The sequence below is a fragment of the Lycorma delicatula genome, chromosome 10, assembly GCF_047948215.1.
Source record: "Lycorma delicatula isolate Av1 chromosome 10, ASM4794821v1, whole genome shotgun sequence".
NCBI classification, from domain to species: Eukaryota; Metazoa; Arthropoda; class Insecta; order Hemiptera; family Fulgoridae; genus Lycorma; species Lycorma delicatula.
In genome coordinates this window covers 117,132,209-117,158,293 of record NC_134464.1, presented here as the reverse complement: position 1 = coordinate 117,158,293, position 26,085 = coordinate 117,132,209, and the positions used below count along the sequence as shown (strand labels likewise).

The 26,085-nt window shown below is 32.3% G+C and overlaps 1 protein-coding gene across 3 annotated transcripts in view; it reads right to left on the bottom strand.

The window, feature by feature from the left end:
• LOC142330990 (gamma-butyrobetaine dioxygenase-like) overlaps window positions 1-21,706 on the bottom strand; it is a 36,327-nt gene extending 14,621 nt beyond the window's left edge. For 2 of the 3 annotated variants that reach the window (XR_012757862.1, XM_075376512.1), the window contains exons 1-4: window positions 21,356-21,706; window positions 19,210-19,412; window positions 12,403-12,537; window positions 7,092-7,197 (exon numbers count right to left, since the gene is read on the bottom strand). Coding sequence is in view for 2 of the 3 variants with exons in the window: in XM_075376512.1 (XP_075232627.1) it covers window positions 7,092-7,197; window positions 12,403-12,537; window positions 19,210-19,412; window positions 21,356-21,478 (567 nt within the window). In the remaining variant the exon portion in view is untranslated. The remainder of the gene's footprint in view (window positions 1-7,091; window positions 7,198-12,402; window positions 12,538-19,209; window positions 19,413-21,355) is intronic. The other variant, XM_075376511.1, reaches the window with a different exon arrangement.
• Between the last annotated feature and the right edge of the window lie 4,379 nt (window positions 21,707-26,085).

Genomic DNA, 26,085 nt, shown 5'->3' with positions numbered 1-26,085 from the left:
ATTTTAACATTTTTTTAAATTCAAATATTTTTATTTTGGCACTAGAAATTATGATTGTACAGTATGTAACACCCTTAGACTTAAAAATTATCTCTGAATATTTTGTTTTTTATTAATATCAAATTACAACTTAAATAATACCTCTCAGATTTTTTCTTCTTGCTACATTAACACTCATGAAAGTAAATGAAAACTATTTTCAAGAACTCATTGGATTCTTCAATGATAATTTCACTACTGAATGTAATTTTTTTTATATCAAAATCAAAAGGTTGCGTTAAAAGAAATATTACAACTATTATCAATTTTTTAACATCTAAAAAAGGCACAAGGTTTGCAGTTTGACCCTTACAGTGTTTTATGCAATTTCAGTCTCAGGTTTTTACTAAAAACACATATTTCAATGATTCTGTGGGGTTTTTCTTTTTTTTAAATTCTTTTGTTGTCCAAAACAATTCTTCCAGATAATGGGTTTAACTTGAAGTTTTTGTTTTAAAAAAATGTATATCATACTATATGTTAATCATTTGAAGATACCTTTTTATTTTTTCTCTCGATATTTATTGTTGGTTTGCTATGCTAAATGTTATATATCCAAATGTCATTCTGATATTCAAGTAAATAAGAAAATTTGGGCTACTGGTCAGTTGAAAAACTTTAGTTAATGACCAAAGTGTTTATGTATTTTGTATTTACTGCATTTGCTATTTATTGTGAACAAACTTTTTCATATAAATTATTTTTATTAAGATAATAATTAAGTTTTAACAGTGGAATGGTTCCAAAATGCATCAACAAGTGATAAAAGAATGAAGCTAAGAAAGGTACAAACGCAGAAATATTTTTCATACGCTATGAGAATTAGTGAACTTACCTATATTTTAAATAAACATAAAACTCAAAGTGAAGTTTTAAAAAAATAATAATAAAACTGATTTCAATAATTAAAAAATAATAATACCAAGTACTTGTCAGCTTGTGAACAGCATGATGAAAAATTTTATGATTTGAACTCAGATTACCTCCTCTATGAATCATGAGACCTTACCGTTGGTGAGGGGGCTTGAGTGCTCAGGGATACAGAGTAGCTGGACCGAAGGTGTAACTATATCGGAGAGGTATCTGTTGAGAGCCAGACTAAGGAATGATTCCTGAAAGAGGGCAGCAGCTCTTTCAGTAGTTATTAAGGGCGTGAGTCAGAATGACTTAAACGGCCATATCAACATCACTCAGTCCTCTGAGTACTGCGCAGCTGAAAGCAATGGAAAACTTCAGCTGCTTTTTTTCCAAGATAATGTGGCTCTCTGCATTTTCATATAGCAATGATGGAGGCGCCTTCCTTGGTAGAATATTCCGGAGATAAACTTAGTCCCCCGTTCAGATCTCCGGGTGAGGACTACTAAGGAAGGGGTCACCAGAAAATTAAAAAATAACATTCTACGAGTCGGAGCGTGGAATGTTAGAAGTTTAAAAAAGGTTGGTAGGCTAGAAAATTTAAAAAGGGAAATGGATAGGATAAATGTGGATGTAGTAGGAATTAGTGAGGTTCGGTGGGAAGAGGAAGGCGACTTTTGGTCAGGTGATTTTAGAATAATTAACTCAGCTTCAAATAATGGGCAGGCAGGAGTAGGTTTCATAATGAACAAGAAGATAGGGAAGAGAATAGAGTATTTCAAAATGCATAGCGATAGAATCATTGTAATAAGGATAAAATCAAAACCTAAACAGACAACGATTGTTAACATCTATATGTCTACAAGCGCCCATGATGATGATGAGGTAGAGTGTGTATACGAAGAGATTGATGAAACAATTAAACACGCAAAAAGGAGATGAAAATTTAATAATAGTTGGAGATTGGAATGCAAGCATTGGAAAAGGCAAGGAAGGAAATATAGTGGGTGAATACTGGCCGGGCAAAAGGAATGAAAGAGGGGACCGACTTATAGAGTTTTGCACGAAGTATAATTTAGTAATTGCCAACACCCAATTTAAAAATCATAATAGAAGAATATACACTTGGAAAAAGCCAGGCGATACTGCAAGGTATCAGATAGATTATATCATGGTTAAGCAAAGATTTAGAAATCAACTCGTTGACTGCAAAACTTACCCTAGAGCAGATATTGATAGCGACCATAATCTGGTGATAATGAAATGTAGATTGGGGTTTAAAAACCTGAAGAAAAGGTGTCAGATGAATCGGTGGAATTTAGAGAAGCTTGAGGAAGAGGAGGTAAAGAAGATTTTTGAGGAGGACATCGGAAGAGGTATGAGTAAAAAAGATAAGGTAGATAATGTAGAAGAAGAATGGGAGAATGTTAAAAAGGAAATTCTTAAATCAGCAAAGTGAACTTAGGCGGAACAAATAGAACTGGTAGAAAACCTTGTGTTTCGGACGATATATAGCAGCTGATGGATGAACGTAGAAAATATAAGAATACTAGTGATGAAGAAAGTAAAAGGAACTATCGGCAATTAAGAAATGCTATAAACAGGAAGTGCAAACTGGCAAAAGAAGAGTGGATTAAAGAAAAGTGTTCAGAAGTGGAAAGAGAAATGAACACATTGGTAAAATAGACGGAGCATACAGGAAAGTTAAGGAAAATTTTGGGGTACATAAATTAAAATATAATAATGTGTTAAACAAAGATGGTACACCAACATATAATACGAAAGGTAAAGTTGATAGATGGGTGGAATATATTGAAGAGTTATAAGGAGGAAATGAATTAGAAAATAGTGTTATAGAGGAAGAAGAGGAAGTTGAGGAGGATGAAATGGGAGAAACAATACTGAGATCTGAATTTAAGAGAGCATTAAAAGATTTAGATGGCAGAAAGGCTCCTGGAATAGACGGAATACCTGTAGAATTACTGCGCAGTGCAGATGAGGAAGCGATTGATAGATTACACAAACTGGTGTGTATATTTATGAAAAAGGTGTATTTCCATCAGACTTCAAAAAAAGTGTTATAGTCATGATACCAAAGAAAGCAGGGGCAGATAAATGTGAAGAATACAGAACAATTAGTTTAACTAGTCATGCATCAAAAATCTTAACTAGTATTCTATACAGAAGAATTGAGAGGAGAGTGGAAGAAGTGTTAGGAGAAGACCAATTTGGTTTCAGGAAAAGTATAGGGACAAGGGAAGCAATTTTAGGCCTCAGATTAATAGTAGAAGGAAGATTAAAGAAAAACAAACCAACATACTTGGCGTTTATAGACCTAGAAAAGGCTTTCGATAACGTAGACTGGAATAAAATGTTCAGCATTTTAAAAAAATTAGGGTTCAAATACAGAGATAGAAGAACAATTGCTAACATGTACAGGAACCAAACAGCAACAGTAATAATTGAAGAACATAAGAAAGAAGCCGTAATAAGAAAGGGAGTCCGACAAAGATGTTCCCTATCTCCGTTACTTTTTAATCTTTACATGGAACTAGCAGTTAATGATGTTAAAGAACAATTTAGATTAAGAGTAACAGTACAAGGTGAAAAGATAAAGATGCTACGATTTGCTGATGTTATGGTAATTCTAGCCGAGAGTAAAAAGGATTTAGAAGAAACAATGAACGACATAGATGAAGTCCTACGCAAGAACTATCGCATGAAAATAAACAAGAACAAAACAAAAGTAATGAAATGTAGTAGAAATAACAAAGATGGACCACTGAATGTGAAAATAGGAGGACAAAAGATTATGGAGGTAGAAGAATTTTGTTATTTGGGAAGTAGAATTACTAAAGATGGACGAAGCAGGAGCGATATAAAATGCTGAATAGCACAAGCGAAACGAGCCTTCAGTAAGAAATATAATTTGTTTACATCAAAAATTAATTTAAATGTCAGGAAAAGATTTTTGAAAGTATATGTTTGGAGTGTCGCTTTATATGGAAGTGAAACTTGGACGATCGGAGTATCTGAGAAGAAAAGATTAGAAGCTTTTGAAATGTGGTGCTATAGGAGAATGTTAAAAATCAGATGGGTGGATAAAGTGACAAATGAAGAGGTATTGCGGCAAATAGATGAAGAAAGAAGCATTTGGAAAAATATAGTTAAAAGAAGAGACAGACTTATTGGCCACATACTAAGGCATCCTGGAATAGTCGCTTTAATATTGGAAGGACAGGTAGAAAGAAAAAATGGTGTAGGCAGGCCATGTTTGGAATATGTAAAACAAATTGTTAGGGATGTAGGACGTAGAGGGTATACTGAAATGAAACGACTAGCACTAGATAGGGAATCTTGGAGAGCTGCATCAAACCAGTCAAATGACTGAAGACAAAAAAAACTCAGATTAATGGAATTTCCAAAATGGAAACCTTTCAAAGGCCTTCACAGCTAATTAACCTCTGTATTAATCAGTACCATTTTCAGTAGAAACTTCAAGACTTAAATTCTACTGGCAATGTATTAAAACGGTTAGGAAACCCCTTAAGAATGTAATCAAATAATATGTTCGATTTACATTGTATTAATTGTTTAATTAATGTATATAACAACATAAATTGATATGTATGTTTGTAAATTTCATATTGTTGAAGAATGTTGTGATTTTAATTTTTTATTTTTTATAAAATTTTCATATTGTAGATAATGTCTTTGTAGCCATCTTCAGTTTACATAAGTAATTTGTAACAATTGATTTATTATGTGTAGTGGCTGTAAGCATTCCTTGTAACTGAGGATGAATTTCAATCCAGCATGATTTTGTATTACTGCAATCGCTAAAGATTAATTTGTATTGTACTAAAAACACTTGTAGTGTTTATTTGTCCATAGCTGTTTGATTTTTTGTACTTTGTTGTTTTTAAAGTGAAACAGAGCATCCTTCTTTCCTGATAATACTTGCAGTTAAGAATAAAATAATATATATATATATTATTACTTTATTCATTTATTTATTACTGCTGGTTGATATATGTTAGTATTTACATATTTCTTCTCTGATTGTTTCTTGACCTTAATTTTATATCAACAATTTTTTTAATTCAAGGAGAATTTTTTAATTCTAAAGACATAATTTGTACTTCTACTGCATTAAAATTTTTTTAATTATTATTATTTTTTACATTATCATAATTATTTTAATATTTTTAAGCTACAACATAATTTTGTTTTGTTACTGAAGGTGACAACATATGTTTTTCTAAGTTTAATACAGCAATTGCAAAGCTTTTAATGAATCATCAGTTTTACTATATTAAAATTATTTTTCATATTCATAATACTTCATCTACTTGTTAATATTAGTATTGTTTTATTTTAATGTAATCAAATAATATGGTTACAATAATGTATTACTATCAACTTATCAACTTGAATTGAAATAACAATCAGGATTTTTTTTTATTTCAACACACTAAAACAATTGGTTTATTAAATGTTTTTATTTCAGCTACTTGTATTTTACTTACTTAACCTTCTGATTTTCAATTAAGTACATTTTAGATTTTCCATAAAGTTTGTAAAAAAATGCAATTTAGTAAAAGGATAATATTTGAAAAATCATCTATCAATTAAAAAAAATTGTTGGTTATAAATAAAATAAAATAAAAGTAGTTGGTTATAAAATACAGGATTATCATAAAAGAATGGTGCGGTTTTGAACATGGTTTAAATTAAAACAAAATTACTTACAGTTTATGTTTTTTATTTTTCAAATTTGTCGCCTCAAACATTTTTTTACATAATTAATAAATTGCAATATGTGTGCGCCCTTAGTCGCTCGACAAATGTCCAAGCGATACTCAACTTCACTCCAAATATTAGTTGACATTTCTTCGTTAATGGTTGTCATTGCTTCATTAATTCTGTTTTTTAAGCGGTTTAGGTCGCGAATTTTTTGTGTATAAACAACGCTTTTGATGTACCCCCGCCAGAAAAATCGCAAGGTCTGGACTCCTTGGAGGCCAAAGTACGGGTCCTTGCCGGCCTATCCATCGATCTCTAAATCTTTCGTTCAAAGCGTCCGTGACCGATCCATTGAAGTGCGGGGGAGTACCATCTTGTTGGAAATGAAGTCAAGTTTTCGTGTTCTTCCGGCTGAGGAAAGCAATAATCGGTTAACATGTCAACATACGCAACTCCATTAATTGTTTTTTCAGCAAAGAAGAAAGGCCCTATTACACGATTTTTCATCGCGCCACACCAAACATTAACTTTAGGCGAATCGCGTTGTTTCTCAATAATTGCGTGTAGGTTTTCAGAGCCCCATATTCGTGAATTGTGTCATTTAACGCATCCATTCGCATGGAATGTAGCTTCGTCTGTAAAAATTATATCGCCTAAAAATGATTCGTTTTCACTTATTCTGTCCGACATTTCAACAGCGAAATTGTATCGTTTTACACCATCATCGGGTTTCAATTCCTGCAGTATCTGGATTTTATAAGCGTGTAATTTCAGTTTTTTTACGTAAAACTTTGAGAACTGTTGATTTTGGAAAACCTAATTCGACGGGGGATGGACTTCTAATTATTGCCGATCGTCTAATTAGTTCAACCGTTTCGTCTGGTACACTTGGTCTGCCGGTTGATTTCTGTTTCTTAACCGATCCGGTTTCTTCGTTTAAACCGACGTGTTGTTATTTTTGTGATCTCTTCCGAATTTACGTCGAAACGCTGGTTGAACTAAAATTACGGATTTTAATTCGGCCATCAACAAAACACACTTTGCTTTGTCTTTATCCGAGAACATAGTAACTCGCTAAACTCACCGGAACAACAATACAAGAACTGACGTTGTGGTTACAACTGCTGATAAACAAACTTTTGGGTTGGAGGCTTTCAGGGATACCAATATAACATCTAGAAATGTCCCTACAATCTTCCCATGAATTACTGAAACCGCACTATTCTTTTATGATAACTCTGTATAATTATTTTAACATATATCATAATTTTTCATTTCTTAATTTTTACTAAGCTCACTTAGAAATATTTTAATTACTAAATTATGTTAAATTCTTAAAAAGTTGTATCTGTGCATTTAATAAATAATTAACCTTTTTATAATTATAATAGTATTATCCTCATATCTAGAAACTATTCAATATTTAATTAATAAATGAAAAATAAACTTACACCAGGATTGTAATTGTAATATGGTAAGTCAGTATGAAGCTCTAGAGGCACACTTAAATATCCAACATTTGTTGCTTCTGGTTTAGCTTCAATTCTAATTACATTGCTGAAAATAGCAAAAGAATGATATTAATAATTACGTAAAATTAGCTGAATAGAAGTTTGCCCACTATTATTTTAATTAACTATTTTTTTTTCTTTTTTATAAGACCCATTCATTACGGGATATCTTTCCATATAAAACTAACGGTTTTGTTTAGTAAACTGGATGTCACTGATGATGAGGCAATTAATTGTTATACACTTGTTAACATGGTAGTAATCTTCTTTTTTGGTGTAATGTACTCTTGTCTTCATAAAAAAACTAATGTTTCTTAAAAGTGTGTTATTCTTTGAATAGAAAATATTTATAAGTAATAACAATTTTTGAATTGCAGGTTCAATATAGTTGCACATATCAAATATTGTAGATAATGAAAGTAACAAATAAATAATCTACACAGTAACTAATGTTAAAAACAGACAAGTTACAATTAACACTTTAAATTTAATGTAAAAATATCATGCAATTGTACATAACTTATAAAATCATAGTATTGTATTTATCAAGATAACAAAGTTACAAGGTGCATATTGCTAAGTCATAATAGAAATGTCTAAATTCATGTTTAGAATGAATTGTGATCATTTATGAATCACAATTAGAATGTAATAGTTATCTCAGAACATGTATTGTAATTACATTCACTCATTTAAATACTCAATGAATCAAAGTTACAATCAATTATACAATAAATAGAATAAATCATAATGTTCATAAATCGATTAGTTTATGTAATAATCATAAGTAACTACATAACTCTATAAATAATCTGATTATTTTAATCAGTATATACCTATTATTGCACCAGTCTAGGATTTCTTGTAATACTGTTCATGATACTTTATGCATTAAGAAGTATCCATTGATCAGGACAATCACATGCCAATGGAAATTATGTGTAAATTATGCAGGGTATGCTAGACCTCTAGATTGGTTCTATCTAGCATTGCAAAGATCTAGGATTTCTTTGGTAACATTCGTGAAGCCTCATGCCTCAAGATGTATCCATTGGCCAGAGCAATCACATGCCAGTAGCAGATTGTACCTAGAGTCTCATAGCTCTAGGATTTCTTTAACAGTGTTGTTCATGCAGCCTCATGCATCAAGATGTATCAAGCTTGGAAGCCCAACCACAAGCAAATGATGGATATACCATCTTGATGCCTCAATGCAACTAATGTAGCTTGGAACTCTAACCACAAGCAAATGATGAGTATACAATCTTGTTGCCTTAGTGCAACCAAATTAGCCTTTAGCCTGACAGCCGAAGTAGCCAAAAGTGTATATGTTTGCGTTGTATTTTGTATGCATATTTATGTTGTGTGTATATATTTGTATCTGTATGTCATACAACAGTCTGTATACTGTATAGATGTACAAGAGCAATATGAAAATGAGAATTATAATTACATCAACATAAGTATGCATCTTAGAATATACATTAATACAGTATTTAAATACAAAACAAAAAAAATTACATGATAATATTGAATATATTGTTATATATATCATAAATATATATATTGTTATAAATATCATAATGAACTTTAAGAAATATGTTATTACTCATTATAATTTATCAGTTAATTCAATCACTTATAATTGGTAATAAACATATTTTATATATAGGTCTTTTTAGTAGACCTTTAGCAGTATTTACATCAGCCACTCTCACAAGATTATCAGAACCAGGATAAACTTGAGTGACAATGCCATACTTACACTGCAGTGGAGTGGAATGTTCGTTGGTGATCAAAACCAAATCACCAACAGCAAGATTTCGTTTGGGAAACTGCCATTTATTTTGTGCTCCAAATAATGCAGATAGTGTTTAGACCAACATTTCCAAATAGACTGAATAATTTTTTGCAATAGTTACCAGCATCCTGAACGACTAACTTTAATTTTCTGATAACTGGGCTCAGGCAAGGATGTCAGTGGAGACCCAGCTTTTATTTACTGCTTTTACATGCTGGTACTCAGAGATATTTTTAATAAATATACTTTCAGTTATAATTAATTTCAATAGATATCACTTTCAACACAAAATTTTATTTCATATTTCAGAATGTCTTTTTTAAACTAGATTACTATTTATTTAAAAATATCATAAGAGAAATCAACATAGAATTAAAACAATGAATTTATTAATGCTTTAAATGAATAAATATGTTTTCAAAACTATTAAATACAACTATTTTTTCTGACCATTAAAGTAACTTTTATAAATTTTATAACTAAATAAAGACCATATTTAAAAAAGTTGTACTACTCTGTTGATAGTTGCCACAGCAACACATCACTTAGCCTAGTTTTATGCATCTTATCATAAAAAATATTATATACAAATTATAATACACGAATAGAATAATATTAGTGATGAAGAGTTAATACTGACAAAACACAATAAACCCAGTACTGCTTCTACTAACTGAAGAACAAAAGTTTCATCAAAAGTAATAAATTTGTATACTTTTTTTGGAATTTAGTAGCTTAACATTAGGTGGTAATAAAAAAGAATAAAATGCAGATTATCTGCACCCTTTATTGTTTTTCTACCCTTTCTTGTTAGGTTTTGAACAGCATGAAAAAAATCTCAAATTATTAAAAGTTTTTAACCATTTGCTTTCAGATTAATGGAATTTCCATTATTTCTGGAGAAACCTTCCTAAGTAGAAACTTAAGACTCAATTTCTTATGGCACCTTTATTCCCCTACAGGAATATAATCATTACTTTATCTTATTACCCTTACTTCATCTTATTATTTTTAAGGTGCCACTTCTTGCAACATTTTCTAGATGTAACAGACCTATTTGATTGTAAATGATGAACCTATCATCACTAACAAATTCTAAAAAAGTCACTCATATACAACACTATCAAAATAATATAATTGAGACTTTAAAATGTTCTTTTTATAAGCATGTATACTAGATTTCATTCTTTATCAATTTTCCGCTAATTGTTTGTGTGTTTTTGAGCTGATTTTTCCTATTATTAACTCTGTGCTTGACTGTCTTTAATTTTTTTTCATAAATACTTAGAACAGTTCATGATAAATAAGCTTCCCAAAAATTCATCCGTAAATTAGGATAAAAAATTATTTTCATTGTGAGCAAAATTTACATCAGTGACTTCTAGAATAATAGTCTAAAAAGTAGACAGCTGGCAGTTGAAGCTAATAGATGTGCAAATCTCAGTGGTAGTTAGTGATAATTTCATTAATAGTGTAAAAATTTCAGTGTTGAAATTGCAAATGAAGTGTTGGAATCAGATGTAAGGTATTGTGCCGTGAAAGTGAGTGAACTTCACGGATCAATCATTCATGCATTGCAGCAAAACTGCAATGCATTTTATAATTTTATTTCGACGAAGGCACAAATATTGTATAGGCCTATGAAGAAATTTGTGCTGTTTAAGGGTGAGATATGTTATTAAAAGCAATAGCCAAAAGATGGTTCAATTGCTATTGTTCTGCAAATTTTGATGTCCAAATGCTCCTTGCAGTAGACGACCAATCACAGAAAAAGTAAATGTTATTCTGACAAAAGTTGAGAAAAACTTGCATCTAAGCAGTTATGAGATTGCCAGTGACTTAAACATCCATTACCATGTTAAACCATTACCAGTGTTAAACCATTTGGAGAAAGCTAGCTATAAAAGAAGCTCAATATTTGGGTGCCGCATGATCTGACTCGAAAAATTTACTTAATTGAATTTCTATCTGCAAATCTACTGAAATATAATGAAACCAAGCCATTTCTGAAGCAGTTGATCACAAGTGATGAAAAGTGGATAAGCTGCGACAGCAATGTGCAAAAAAGATCATGGTTGAAGAGAGGAGAAGCTCTATAATCTGTGGCAAAGCCCACGCTGACACCCAGAAAGGTTATGCTGTATGTTTGGTGAGATTGGAAGGGCATCATGGATCACAAGCTGCTGTTGCCGGGCTGTACAACAGACTTAGACCTCTACTGTCGACAATTAGCATGGTTGCATCTGGCAATTCAAAAGAAATTGTCTGAACTGGTCAACAGAAAGGACCAGGTATTGCCAAAAAAATGGCAGAAGGTCATAAAAAAATTGGTGCGTACATGGTCACAAAGGTTATTTTCCAGTAAAAATAAATATTTTCAATTTTGGTCTCCAAAGGCTCAGTATTTTTTAGACAACCTAATAGAATGTTACTAACAAAATTTCAAATAGCATGATCATATCTTCATTCTTTTTATGGTATATACATTAATAGATACTTATAGTTCAACATACATACTTATAGTTAGTATATACTAATAGTTCAACATGATTGTGTCGAAGGCTACATTTTGTAAGACTGTCAATTTCATAATAAAGATAACTGGAAACTTTACGACAAAATAGATTTCTTACACCTACTACAGCAAGATGTAAGAGAAATTCCATTTATACTACTTTGATAATTACCCTGTTAACCCACTTTTGAAAAAAAAAATTATCCTGCACCCATCTGTTTTTATTTATTTATTTTTTGAAGTCATTTTTAATTTTGCTGGTTTGATGCCACTCTCATCACATAATTACTGTTTATGTTTAAATCAACTGTGTTCTAGATTGTGTTTTACAAATTCTTGTCTTAATTTTCTTTTACAATTTTTACCCCCTACTTATACTTCTATTATCAAACTAACTAAACCTGCAAGTCTTAAAATATAGCCTTCCAACTTAGTTCATCTCTAAAAAAATTCTTCTTTTCCTATTTTATCTACCTTAATACTGCCCTAATTCTTCAACAGCCACTTGTAATGTCATATTTCAAAGACCTTTCTCTTTTCTTCTTTTCCTCTCATCCATATTCCTCCCTTAATAAAGCACCACACTCTGTGCAACTTTTTTTTTAGAATCTAATTCCTATAGTTATGTTATTACACACTTACAAAATTGTTTTTTTATTAAAGCATTCTTTATTTATGCCAGTTTGCTTTTGATGTCTACTTTACTTCATCCAACATTTGTAATTTATTTCTTATTAACAATGTGCAACCCTATGTTACACATTTGCTTTTTTTTTTACAAGAGCAAATGAAAATTATATTGAAAGGATATATATTTTTGTAATCAATTATCATAAAAATAAAATACATATTTAGATAAATTTAAGAATATTAAATTTATAATACTTCAAGCTTTAATGAGTAACAATAATAATAATATTACATTTTATACCAACCCAAATTGTGTTTGTTTTAGGAACGCTACTCTTTCTGCAAGCAGCTGATTTTTACCTTCAGTTTGTCCTGCATTTTCTATGATTGCCACACCCCAGATTGCTAAACTTTCCAACCATGAAAGAAGTTCAGAATCTCTTTATAAAACATAAAACAATACAGATTAACAATTAAATTGATGCATCGAAGAGAGATTTAAATATCTGAAAATGTAATGCGTGGTCAGACTTTTTGATATAAAACGTAAAAATAATGAATTAGTTTTAAAAAAATTGTTTTCTTTGATTGATGCATATCAATAAAAATATTTTGGTTTTGTTACTTTTATGTAATAAAATTTAGTTTCATTTTGATTAAAACTAGACAAATTCTTATTTCAATAATTTTCTATAAATATTAATAAAAAATAAAAGTTGGTGATTATTTATTTTATTTTTTTTCTATAAATACAGCTCTATAAAGGAAACATTTTTGTTAAATTAAAACAGCGTTATTGTAGTCATCACTTAATATTACAGTTATGAAAAGTGATGAAGATCCTTGCATTTCTGATTATCAATTTACCTACCTAAGTAATTTCCACAATCGATAGAGAGAATATATACTATATATATTTCCCACAGAAAGGATACATCAGTTTGTTGCTTTTCACAAGCTGTCTGTCTTTCTTATGACTAAAAAACACGTAAAGCATCTGAGAAACAAATGGTACTAGTCAAGAGTTTCTGTCTCTGATAGTGATGATGTTCATTGAACAGAAAATCATTATGATAAACAAAATAAAAGTGTATATAGTTTAGTTTAAGGTTATATATAATAAAGTAAAGTGTGTGTGCATATAAATATACTGATTGCAGAAAAATGTAACATACAGCAATATTAGTGGGTCACATATGAATCAGTACTACAAAAAGTTTTAATTTAACTATAACTGTTAACGTAGCTGCACATCTTATATAATATATATTTAATTGAAATTAATTTAATGCTTAGCATACTGTAATGTTGCTAAACAACATTATAACTGCTTATAAATGAAAAAGAAAAAGAAATTAAAATGAAAATCAATGTAAAACACACTTTGTAAAATATCTTTAGTTTAAATATTCAAATCGTATTACATTCAAGTTGCAACACATATTCTGCTTCAGAACTATCTAGTACTATTAATTATTAATTTTTAGATAATATTAGTGGCAGAGATGAGATACATTTTTAAATATAAATTTTTAAATAATTTAAATATATTATTCCCTAACCCAATCATACATTCTATACTCACAAATATGTGTATTTATTTATCTTATTCAATCAGCATAATTAAATTGTTGTTATATATTTATATTTTGTAAATGTTTCTGAATATACTACTAGCTTTTAATTTTTTTTTTTTTTTTTTTTCATTAGTATACAGAATTATTACGGGTTTGCTCTCTACACATTATTTATTAATTACAATTAATTATAAATATAAGAATTGATTTGTTGTTTACTATTCTCTTTAATATTTTGTTAATAGTTTTAAAATAAATTTTATAACTGCTTAATTTTTTTTTTTTTTATTTGTGGGTATTTTAATTTAAAAAATATAAAATTAGAAAAAATACATAATAAAAAATAACATGAATAATGAAAAATATGAAATGAATAAAATTAGAATTTAATGAGCGGATTAGGGAAATAATACATTCAATTTGAGTCATTCAAGAAAATATGGTTAAAATAAAATGGTGCATCCAAATCCAGTACCAAAACAATTGTTTCATAATCTTGCAGTAGATTTCATAGTTCATTTTATATAAAGCTACTAAGGTAAGATAGGTACATATGTTTCTCTACTAATTTTAATGTTTTAATCACTTTTTATTAAAAAAAAAATCACTTTCAGCACACTGGAAGGTGGAGGTAGATTTCACCGGTGCTAAATAGAGGATTAAAAAGATTTGCACCTTAAAGTTAAGAAAAACTTCAAATTTACTCAATATGACAATAGTTGCATTTGAAAAAAGTTTTACATGTTGATCATGCGACAAGTCCATCTTCTTACAATTCCAGCAAAATTTTGGTCTTCCCTTGCCGTAAGGGTTGGTCATATCAAAAATTGTTTCAGACAAAGATTTTAGGTAATATTTAGAGGACAATGACCACTTTAAACAGATTCAATACTGTGCCTATTAAGGGAGGTATGATGTTTTTTGTCTTCAACACCAAATTTTTTCAATCCCCTGAGCCAATGGTTGGTGATATCAGAAAATTTTACTTACATAAGTATTAGGCCCTTATCCAAAAAAATAGTAGGAACTTCGAACGAATTCGATATTTTACTTAATAAGTAAGTTATAGCGATTTTTTTTAGATAAACCCCCCATTTTCAATCCCATGGTCCGATTTTGGCCGTTAACGAACTCGACCGAGATTTTCTGACGAGTTATTTTTAAGGAACAATTTGAAAGTGATTGGCGCAAAATTACGGCAGTTATCGTGTCCACAAGAAAGTGAAATATATATATATAAATGTACAGGGTGTCCCATATAAAATGCAACCCCATCAATCACTCATCCATGAAATTTTAAAAGTCAAGCTTACTCCCTTACTCGCTACTGAAATGGACTCGTCCAACATCTGAACATCGCGGCGACGCAGTAGAACACTACCGATAGTAACAACAATGCAATCATAACGTTCAGTGTATTGCTAGAGACAAGATAGTGTTTTCGCTAGATGAACGTGTTTTCATTGTCGAGTCGTACTTCAGTACGAAATCAGTGCTTGCAGTGCAAGATTTGTTTCGCCATAAGTACCCAGATAAACCAGCTCCTAACAAAACATAAGTATTAAGGTATAGTCGCAAAATTTAGAGAGACCGGTTCTGTTAATAACAAGGAACACAAAAGATCTGCGTCAGTGTTGAATACAGATACAGTCGCTGAAATCAAAGACCGATTACTCGCCTCGCCAAATAAATCGATCGGACGTTTATCTGCTGAAATTAATTTGTCTAAATCAACTGTTCATCGGGTGACCAAACAATTACAACCTTATCTCATTCAAACGGTTCATCGACTTCTTGAGCCCGACAAAGAAAAACGGCTACAATATTGTCAACGGTTCCGTCGATTTCTGCGTGAGGGAATTAATGTTATGGATTCGTTATTTTTCACAGATGAAGCACGGTTTCATTCGGATGGCTACGTAAACAGCCAAAACAGTAGAATTTGGAGTGCTGAAAATCCCCACGTTTATCACGAAAAACAATTACACCCGCAGAAGTCGGGCGTGTGGTGCGCGATATCGCCGAAGAAAATAATCGGTCCTATTTTTTCCAAGTACACAATTAATACAGAACGATATCAGGATATTTTATTTCAGTTCATTGCACTCTTGGAAGAGGAAGACAGACACTGCTGGCTACAACATGACGGTGCGACATCACACTATGCAGGTTCAACTTCTGATTTCGTTGAGGAATTCTTTGGTAATCGTGTAATCGGTCGAGGCTTGTGGCCACCAAGATCTCCAGATTTGACTGCGGCGGATTTTTTTCTACGGGGTTACCTCAAAGATAAAGCCTACAGCAACAAACCACGAACACTTGAACAATTGAAAGTCAATATTGAACAAGCTGTATTAAATATCCAGCCACAAACTTTGAAAAAAGTTGCAAGAAACGCTGTAAAAAGAATTGAAGCTTGTATTCAAGAAGATGGCGGCCACTTCCAACATTTACTATAAATGTAAGGTAATGGATGGTAATAATAAAAATTACATTTACATTTACACATGCCTTTTTATTATTTCAATACCTACCAATATAAGGTTGGGTTGCGTTTTATATGGGACACTCAGTATAAATAAACGTTTGAGCTGATGGTAGTTTTCGTATCTGGGGGATGTGAAAGGCGAAGATATGTCGAAACTTACCGGTAAATCGTGGTACCCATTACAATAGGAAACTTCCTTATGAACTCTACCTAAAACATTAGATTGTAAAAGAATATAATGAAATAAACTATTTTGTAATTTGGAGGGATTTTATCCATTTACAACCTCTTAAAATTGAATAATTCATTCGGTTTGAAAAATAGATACTTTACTTAAAAATTAAAACAATAATTTATTTTTAATTATTAAAGAGCTTTTATTGATTCTAAATAAAAGTCCATTTAAAACTATGAACTCGTTAATAATAAACATCGGACCTTTAATTGTTAAATATCATGTCATTATTTTCAAATTATTTAAATATAAAGTAACGCGTTGGTATTAAAGCGTAAGCTGCCCTATCCTATACGTATTGTATTATAATTTAAATTTGTTTTCATTTGATAATTTATTATAAGAGTATCATTCATTACAAGTGTATTATTCGTATTTTTTTTTTTTAATTTTGTTTTTATAAGATAGGCATTCTTAATATTATTACGTTCTATTAAATGAAATATTTTATCTCTTTAATTTTTAAACGGGAAATGTAATAATATTTTTTATTACTGTAGACCGGAACACTCGTTTATAATTTTATTTGTAATAAGTCAACATTAGAATATAAACAACAAATATACATATGTAACCTTTTACTTCAGGGTTATTAAATTTTTTTCTGTTTAGCCTCCGGAACTACCGTAAGGTATTACTTCAGAGGATGATATGTTGAATAAAAATGAAGTGTAGTTTTGTACAGTCTCAGGTCGACCATTGTGTGGTTATTTGAATTCCAACCACCAAAGAACACTGGTTATCCGCTATCTAGTATTCAAATCCGTAAAAAAAGTTATTCTTGCCTTTGGTAGGATTTGAACCTTAGAACTCTTGACTTCGAAATCAGTTGATTTGCGATGACAAGTTAACCACTAGACCAACCCGGTGGGTTTACCAATTAAGCCTGCTACTCTTCAAGATCTTTCTTTTCCTTTTCCTGTTTAGTCTCCGGTAACTACCGTTTAGATAATACTTCAGAGGATGAATGAGGATGATATGTATGAGTGTGAATGAAGTGTAGTCTTGTACATTCTCAGTTCGACCATAACTGAGATGTGTGGTTAATTGAAACCCAACCACCAAAGAACACCGGTATCCACGATCTAGTATTCAAATCCGTGTAAAAATAGCTGGCTTTACTAGGACTTGAACGCTGGAACTCTCGACTTCCAAATCAGCTGATTTGGGAAGACGCGTTCACCACTAGACCAATCCGGTGGCTTACTCTTCAAGATCTGCGAAATCAAATTGTTACAGCAGTGATTTCAATAACCAGGGGCCAGTTACCAATAAAAATAATTTGGAACCAATTAAAATAATTAACTTATTTATAAATCTCGACTTTTACGTCGATGTAAGAAATAAAGGAACTATTCTGATCGCGAAAAATTTCGGTTTTCAGATTTCAAAGGAAATTTCCATTTGACCATCCCTGAATCCAATTTGACTATTTTCGGCGTTACGTCTGTACGTACGTAGGCGCGTATGTATCTCACATACCTTAAAAAACTATTAGGCGTAGAATCCAAAGCATTTGGATTTTGGAGTTTTTCTTAACTGCAGCAATAAGCCCTCACTGAGAGATTTTCAACGATATATCAAGAAATATGTAATATAATTACATATTATTTTCAGCCAAATAAAATTTTAATTAATGAAATATTTTGCTCTTACAAGGGAAAGGTACATCTGTTCGAATCCGACTTCATTTCCTTTTCTTTTTTTTCTTTTTTTTTTTTTTATAAAAAGTACATAAAATTTAATTTCACTAACAACTTCTGATTTTTTTTTATTGTTATTGAATTATTATTTATTGTAAAACTTTTTTTACAATCAGATGTTAATAATTATTAATAAATCAATATAATTAAATTAAAAAAAAAAAAATTGTAACAAAGATTTCACCAATGCTAAGGAGGGGATAAACAAATGTCCACCTTAAAGTTAAGAAAAACTTCTAATTTAGTCAATACGGCAATGGTTGCATGTGAAAAAAGTTTCACGTGTTCAGCATACAATAAGCCCCATCTTACAATTCCAGCAATATTTTGGTCATCCCTTGCCGTAAGAGTTGGTTATATCAAAAATTGTTTCAGACAAAAGTTTTGGGTAATGTTTACAGGATTAACCTAAAACTTTAAACTGATTTGTGTCTATTAAGGGAGGTATGATTTTTTTGTCTTCTAAACCACATTTTTTTCACCCCCTGGGCAAATGGTTGATTATATCAAAAAACTTTACTTTGATAAGTTTTAGACCCTTACCCAAAGAATAGAAAGAACTATAATTGAATTTGATATTTTACATAATAAGAAAGTTACAGCGATATTTTGTTTTTCTGTTTTTTTTTTTGTTTTTTTTTAGTTTTGGTCATCCCTTGCCGTAAGGAAAGTGAAATATGTATATATAAACTTTTGAGCTGATGGTGGTTTTGGGGTCTGGGGGATGTGAAACATGAGTAAATTTTATGGAAGTCAAATCATGGTACCCATTAGAATAGGTAGCTTTCTTATCAAATCTACCTAAAAGAAGCTATTCTGTTAAAGTAGAAATCTCTGTGAAAGTAATTGAAAAAAATATACTGAATGAAGAAAATAAGCAATAAAGAAAAAAAAGATAAATCTTTAATTTAAAATATATATATATATATATATTTGAGCTGACTACGTAACCTTCCATCTCTCACCACTGTAATGAGTTATTCACAAACTTACGGATTACACCCTCTTCAACTTTCATTAAGCTTCATTTAAGCTCAGTCATAAATGTTAATCACTTTTTTACATTAGAAAAACTAATATATATATATATATTAAAAGTATTATATTACCTTTCTAAAATATTGCTAAATGTAAATTTTTTTAATATCCTTGGAAATTGTTCAGCTGTCCAAATTATTTTATTATCTTTAAACACATTTTCCTTCCAGTTGTTTTGAGCTTCATTAGTGAATTGTTTTTTTATTAACCACGGAACAGAAAATGTACTTTTATGATTGTCATTCCATTCAATCTCTAACAATTCATCAGTTACCTAAAAAATCCAAATAGGTAATAAATTAACTCTGAAACAATCAATTAGTTTTCACAAACAAAATTTAAATATGTTTGTCCAAGATGGTTAAAATGAAAACTATTTAATTTATAAAAATAAGATTTTAATAATTGAGATTGAGATCAAAAGTATACAATCTTCACTAGTGCTGTTCTAACTTAGTATAATCTGTTATTGCTGGTATTAAATTAGGTAATCACAGGCTCAAACTGTTATTAAAAGTCAGTTTGACTTAATTATAGCTTCAAAAATTACATAAACGCTTGTAAACCCTCTACAGCAATATAAGTGAACATTAACTCGTAGATATAAACCAAAAATCCATCAGCATCATTAATTACCTTATTTCTTAGGAGATTAATTCATCACTTATCCTTAAGACTTTTGGGAATATGATATGAATTACTTGTAACAAATGAAAAATAACAAGCCTAACCAGGATTAAAACTGTATGCAATGTGTATTCCACACACATAAGTAAACCTTTTGATGCTAAATCCATATTTACTTAATACCCAGCAATGAGAAAGCAGCACCCGATGTTGAAGATGGTCACAAAGAAAACAAAATAGGTTTCAAAATCGTTAACAATATATTATTTAAAAAGTTTTTTTTATTTAGCCACTTCAAAAGAAAATAGTTTTAAATTAAAATATAACTGTTTATTCCACAAAACTGAGCAATAAAATTACATATATTAATGTTTAAAAAACAATTAACTAGCTCGATTAGTAATAAATTTACTACTTATATATTTCAAAATGTTACAACGTCAACGCATTTTTTTTTTTTATTTTAACTCTGGAGTTTTGTTAAATTCCTTATGGTAGCACTTACTTGCCTTTTATCTGCAAATAAAACTTTCAATAAAACTGCAAATAAAAATTTCTATAAATCTCTTTTATTGAAATTGTAAAAATTAATTCCTATTAACCAAACTGAAATTTATCATGCTAATATAATTACTTTGTATATATATAGAGTACCCACTTACCAACAATTGTGAGTATTGACTACCCAAGCGCTTTCAAATTATTTCTCCATCATCAGGGATTACTTAATAATAATGAATTTTATAGTAGTGCACATAAATTTTTATAAATGGGAATTAAAATGAAAATAACATTTAAAATTATTATATTCATAACAGTTGATTGTCAATAGTTAAGATAAGTCAATGTTATAAGAAAAACACCTTGTCAGTAAAATGTTTAAAACTGTTATGCCAATCAATGAATAATCCAAAAGCACTTGGATAGTCAATACTCATAATTGTTGGTAAGTGGATACTCTATATATAAATTGTATAATACCAACGGTGCCGGATATTAAGAAAATTGAATATAATTACTTTCTGTTCATATCAAAAATAAATTCTTATATTATTGTTTTCCAAAAAATATTACTTACGAAGATTGTTTTTAGGATAAATGAGATGATTCAATTTTTTTCTATTAAGAGTAAAATAATTTTTTTCTGTTAAAAAAACATAATTTTTAAAAAAGTACAATTAAATTGTTTCCCTAAAACATTTCTTCAAAGTTTTACATATCCTAAAATTATTATAATGAAACTTTTATTTTAAGAGGCATGACTACAATAGAAAAAATTTCCTTTATGAAAAATGAGTTATTTTGAAAAAAAATGATTACATCCATTTAATAGGTAAGTTACCCTAAAAAATCAATGTTTGAAAATACAACGGAAAAGAAAGTTTAACAAATTTTTCAATAATCTTTTAAAAGTTATTTTTAATATGATATATTAAAAAGTATGACAAACGTGAAACGGTGGAGGGAATTTATTATTCATTTACAAAAAATATAAAACTAAATCAGATTTTTATATAATCAAGTTTGTCTTATTTTAAAAATAAATATTTTTTATAAAAAATATAAAATAAAATGTAATGTAATACTTACAGATGTTTTTATTGGTACAGTATCAAAATTAAAATTCGTTAAAGTTCGTAATAAGTATCGTTCTAGAATGTGATAATTCGTGAAAACACTTCGGGCATCTACAGTTGTCACGAAGCCAAACATAAGGAAATTTTATTTCTTCTTCATATTTGTCTTGTTTTAAACATACATTACTTTCTGATAAATTAACTGTCCAAATATTTCGCGTTAGCTTAATAAAATCATTAAGTCGGGGAATGTATCTTTTAAACATTCTTTTATATTTGAAAGACTATTAATAAATAGCCAAAATTAATAGGAAAAGATAATAAAAAAGTAAGGCAATAAAATGTTTATCAACTTAATACATATATATTATATACATCACGCTAATATCGCTGGTCGGTAAATAAATTTACTACATAATACTGACATACCCCTCCGTAAGTAGGCTAAGATAGTAAAAAGCAACGTCATACTTTTTTCAGTAATAATTAATCCATAACCTTTACAATTGACATGGAACCATTAAATAAATAAGTCGCTGTTAAAAACCTTTAAAAGAATTGTAAATTGAAAACTCGAGTAAATAAATTTATTAGCCAAATATTCTTTTGACTGTTCATTTTTAATTAGGTTAGGCTAATTACTCTGTTAATGCATTATGTATTACGTAAGTCAAGAATTTAAACCATTATTAAAAATTCTTGTTATACTTATTTTTGGATAAGCGTATCAAACTGTATTTTGTATTTTAAAGTAGTTAAATTTTAAGTATTTGTTAAGTAATTTGTTTATTTGAATTATTGGCGTCCCCACGACCCTAGCCTCTGCAGCTTTTCTTCCCACTACACACTTAGCTGCAGATTACTTTTCACTATGCACGTATACTACACCAGGTACACTACATGAATTACAACATATACATTTACTCGACTATGCAGCAACATCCAACACAGTTTTCTCTTTCACTTACACTTGGTGGTGTTGCGACATCGTACGAAATGCAACCGTAACCCAAGGTGGGAACTATCGTGCCGATGGGTGAATGGCTCTACGTAGTGAGTCTCGAACGATGTCCTCTGGGCACCGGAGCAAACCCAGTTGTATTTAGCTCTAGCTCCAGTACGCGTGCGCCCTGCTGGAGTGGTCTATTTTATCGCCGGTTCTCGTGGGACCAAAATTTCAGTTCCTACAACCAATTCTATGATGGTTGGTGATCCATCTGAAAAAAACACCACTTTAATTCTGGTGAAAAGGCCTCGGTCAGCTTCGTCTGACGAGGAAAGTTTTGCTACAGCCGATGAAGGTGGTGTTAGGTGCAAGAATGTTCGCTTTGTTGTTGTTAAGAATAATCAGGAGGGTGGCTCCCTTCAAAAGGTCTCACCTTTCTTGATTAGTAAATGCATCACAGGGTATTGGTTCTCCGAGGAACATTAAAAAATTACGTGACGAGACAATTCTGGTAGAGACATATAACGACAGAGTCGATCTTTGTTACGTCTGACCAGTATGGGCGGCATAATCGTAAGTACGGCATGCCACAAGACCCTGAATACCAGTCGAGGAGTGATTTTTTTGTCGTGACCTTCTAAAAATGAATTTGAGGGAAATTGCTGATGAACTTATTACTCAAGGTGTTGTAGAGGTGAACCGTATGATGAAACGGCAGAACGGGACAGAAGAACCGACGCCGTCCGTTACTTATACTGACGTTCAGTTTTCCTGTTCCTCCAGAGAGGATTAGAGTGGGTTACCTCTCCGTTCGAGTACGCCAGTTCATTCCCAACCCACGGCGGTGTTTCAGGTGCCAAAGGTACGGTCACACTACAACATCTTGCTCGAGGTCGGAGGTCTGTGCTCGATGTGCTACCGAAGGCCACAGTGACGCTAACTTCGAGGAAAGAGAAAAATGTGCGAACTGCAATGGTTCGCATACGGCTCGCTTCCGAAATTTAAAGAAGAGAAGGCGATTCTCAAGATATGTACTGAGCAGAAACTATCTTTCCCGGCTGCACGCAGGGAGTATAGGAAGATAGTTAACTCACGGAACCTCGTTCAACCTGATGTGTCCTTTGCCACTGCTCCGTCAAAACAGACTGTTTCACCTGTTCATACTCCACAGTGCGGATCCTGCACGGAACTTAAGAAACTCGTTCAGATGCTTTCTGATCAGGTTACTTTGCTTACGGCCACTATTTCCGGGCTGACAAGGATGAGTAAAAAGTCCTGCGTCGCAACAACTGAACCCAGCAGTGTGGTCCGTACAAAAGTTCCTACTCCCAAAGTGCTGCCGACAGCCACTATTTCCGGGCTGACAAGGGTGAGTGAAAAGTCCTGTGTCGCAGTAACTGAATTCAACAGTGTCGTCCATACAAAAGATCCTGCTCCCAACGTGCTGCCGGTACGGGCAGAGGCTACCACAGACGGCGGTAAGCCATCTAACAAGGCCCCCACGAAAGTAACCCGCATGACCACCCCCTCTGGGATGTCAGTAGCGACGTCCCGTTCTCATAAATCTCTTCCGCCGTCACCCCATATACTGGAGGATATGGGGTGATACTGGAGGTTGAGGAACCTCCCGACCCAAAGGCGTCGGAGTTATCTAAGTTGAAGAACACAAAAAAGAAAAATAGACTCACGTACAACTGAATTCTATGTGGTTTCCTGAGTATATTTATTATTATTTATTGTTATTATATTACATATATTTTTTTACTTTATTTTAATTTTATAAACATTATTCAGTGGAATGTTCGGGGTGTACGGTCCCGCATTGCAGATATTGGAGTACTGGCGCAGCTACATGATCCGATTGTCATGTGTTTCCAGGAGACTCATCTTCTGCAACATGACCCAATCGCACTCAGGGGATACTTTTGTGAGAGATTCGACTGTGTAGTGGACGGTAGAGTGGTGGAGATGCTATTTTCATGAGGGATGAGGTATCAGCTACAAGGATTCAGCTGACCACTCTCGTTCCTGCTGTTGCAGTGAAGATCTTTGTCCCCTTCAAGCTGCATATCTGCAATCTATATCTCTCGCCGAACACTGAGTTCAGTGCTCTGGATATCTCAAACCTCCTCGCACAAATACCATCTCCATCATAAATAGTAGGAGACTTCAATGCTCACCATGTTTCTTGGGGCTCGACTTTCTGCTCCACTCGGGGAAATATAATACACAATCTAAAACAGGACTTGGACCTTTGTTTGCTGAATGATGGATCTCATACATTCATGTCTTTATCATCTGGTACTATGTCTAATATCGATCTCTCCATATGCTCGCCGGCTTTACTCCCTCGTGTTGGTTGGTCTGTTTGTGACGATTTTCATGGCAGCGACCATAAACCAATTGTTCTTCGTTTCGGTGGGGACCACGAGATTCGGAGAAGGCCACGGAGGTGGATTGTTGAAAAGACGAATTGGGATGGATATCGTACGGCCTTCCAATCGCAGTGTGACGTCGGTGCGGGCATCCTTGAGCAACTTTCCTCTCTTACGTCCAAAATACTTGAAACTGCCAGCAGATATGTCCCACAAACATCGGGCAATCCTAAACGTCCTTCCGTTCCGTGGTGGAATGATGATTGCAAGTGTGCTATTCGGAATCGACGGCGTGCACTACGCAAATTCAATAATAGACCTACAACTGAACCTCTAGATGTGTACCGCAGAGCTAGAGCGGTGTGCCGTCGGGTCTTCTTGACTGCTAAGAGGAATTCATGAACACCATTTCACATACTACTCCCACATCTAATGTGTGGAGAAAAATCCATGTAATTTTCAGGTCGCCAGGGCATTCTATTCTCGGTCTCGTCGATGAGGGAGAACTCCTTACATCATCTTCGGCTGTAGCAAATGCTTTAGCGAAATCTTTCCATTCGGTGTCTCTCACCTCGTCATATAGTAACGACTTTCAGAGGAACAAAGCACGGATGGCGTTGAATATTGGTGTTTCTGTTGGTGAATTGAACACTCCATTCTTACTTAAAGAATTGTTACACGCACTTCGGAACTCACGTGACACTTCCCCTGGACCAGACAACGTTCGCCTTTGTATGCTTTCGCACCTTCCTGACTCAGCACTACAACATCTTTTGAGTATTTACAATGGTTTATTCTCCGGGCGAGTCTTTCCACCCGACTGGTCAGAAGCATTTATTATACCAGTACTAATGCCTGGCAAAGAGAAAACTGATCCCTTAAGCTACCGCCCTATTTCTTTAACAAGCGTATTGTGTAAAGTAATGGAGAGGATGGTGAACCGCAGGCTTGCATGGTACTTGGAGAAACGTGGCTTTCTTTCTTCGGAGCAGTGTGGTTTCCGACAGGAGAGATCTTCCATTGACCATTTGGTGTCGATAGAGGCAGCCATACAAAACGCCTTCCTAAACCGCCAACACCTCGTTGCTATGTTCTTCGATATAAAAAAGGCGTACGACACGGCCTGGTGACGTGGCATTCTTAACACCCTTAGGAGGTGGGGGATCACTGGCAATATGCTTGCTTTTATCCGGGGATTCTTGAATCACCGGACGTTTCGTGTTGTGTAGACGATTCACTTTCAGACAGTGTCGTCTCGAAAAATGGGGTACCTTAAGGTAGTGTATAAGTGCCACCATGTTTTCTGTGGCCATAAACAGCATTACCGATTGTGTAAAGGCTCCTGTCTCTTGTTGTCTTTTCGTTGATGATTTTGTTATTTACGTTACGAGCCGCTCTACACCCACTGGCGAGCGACTGATA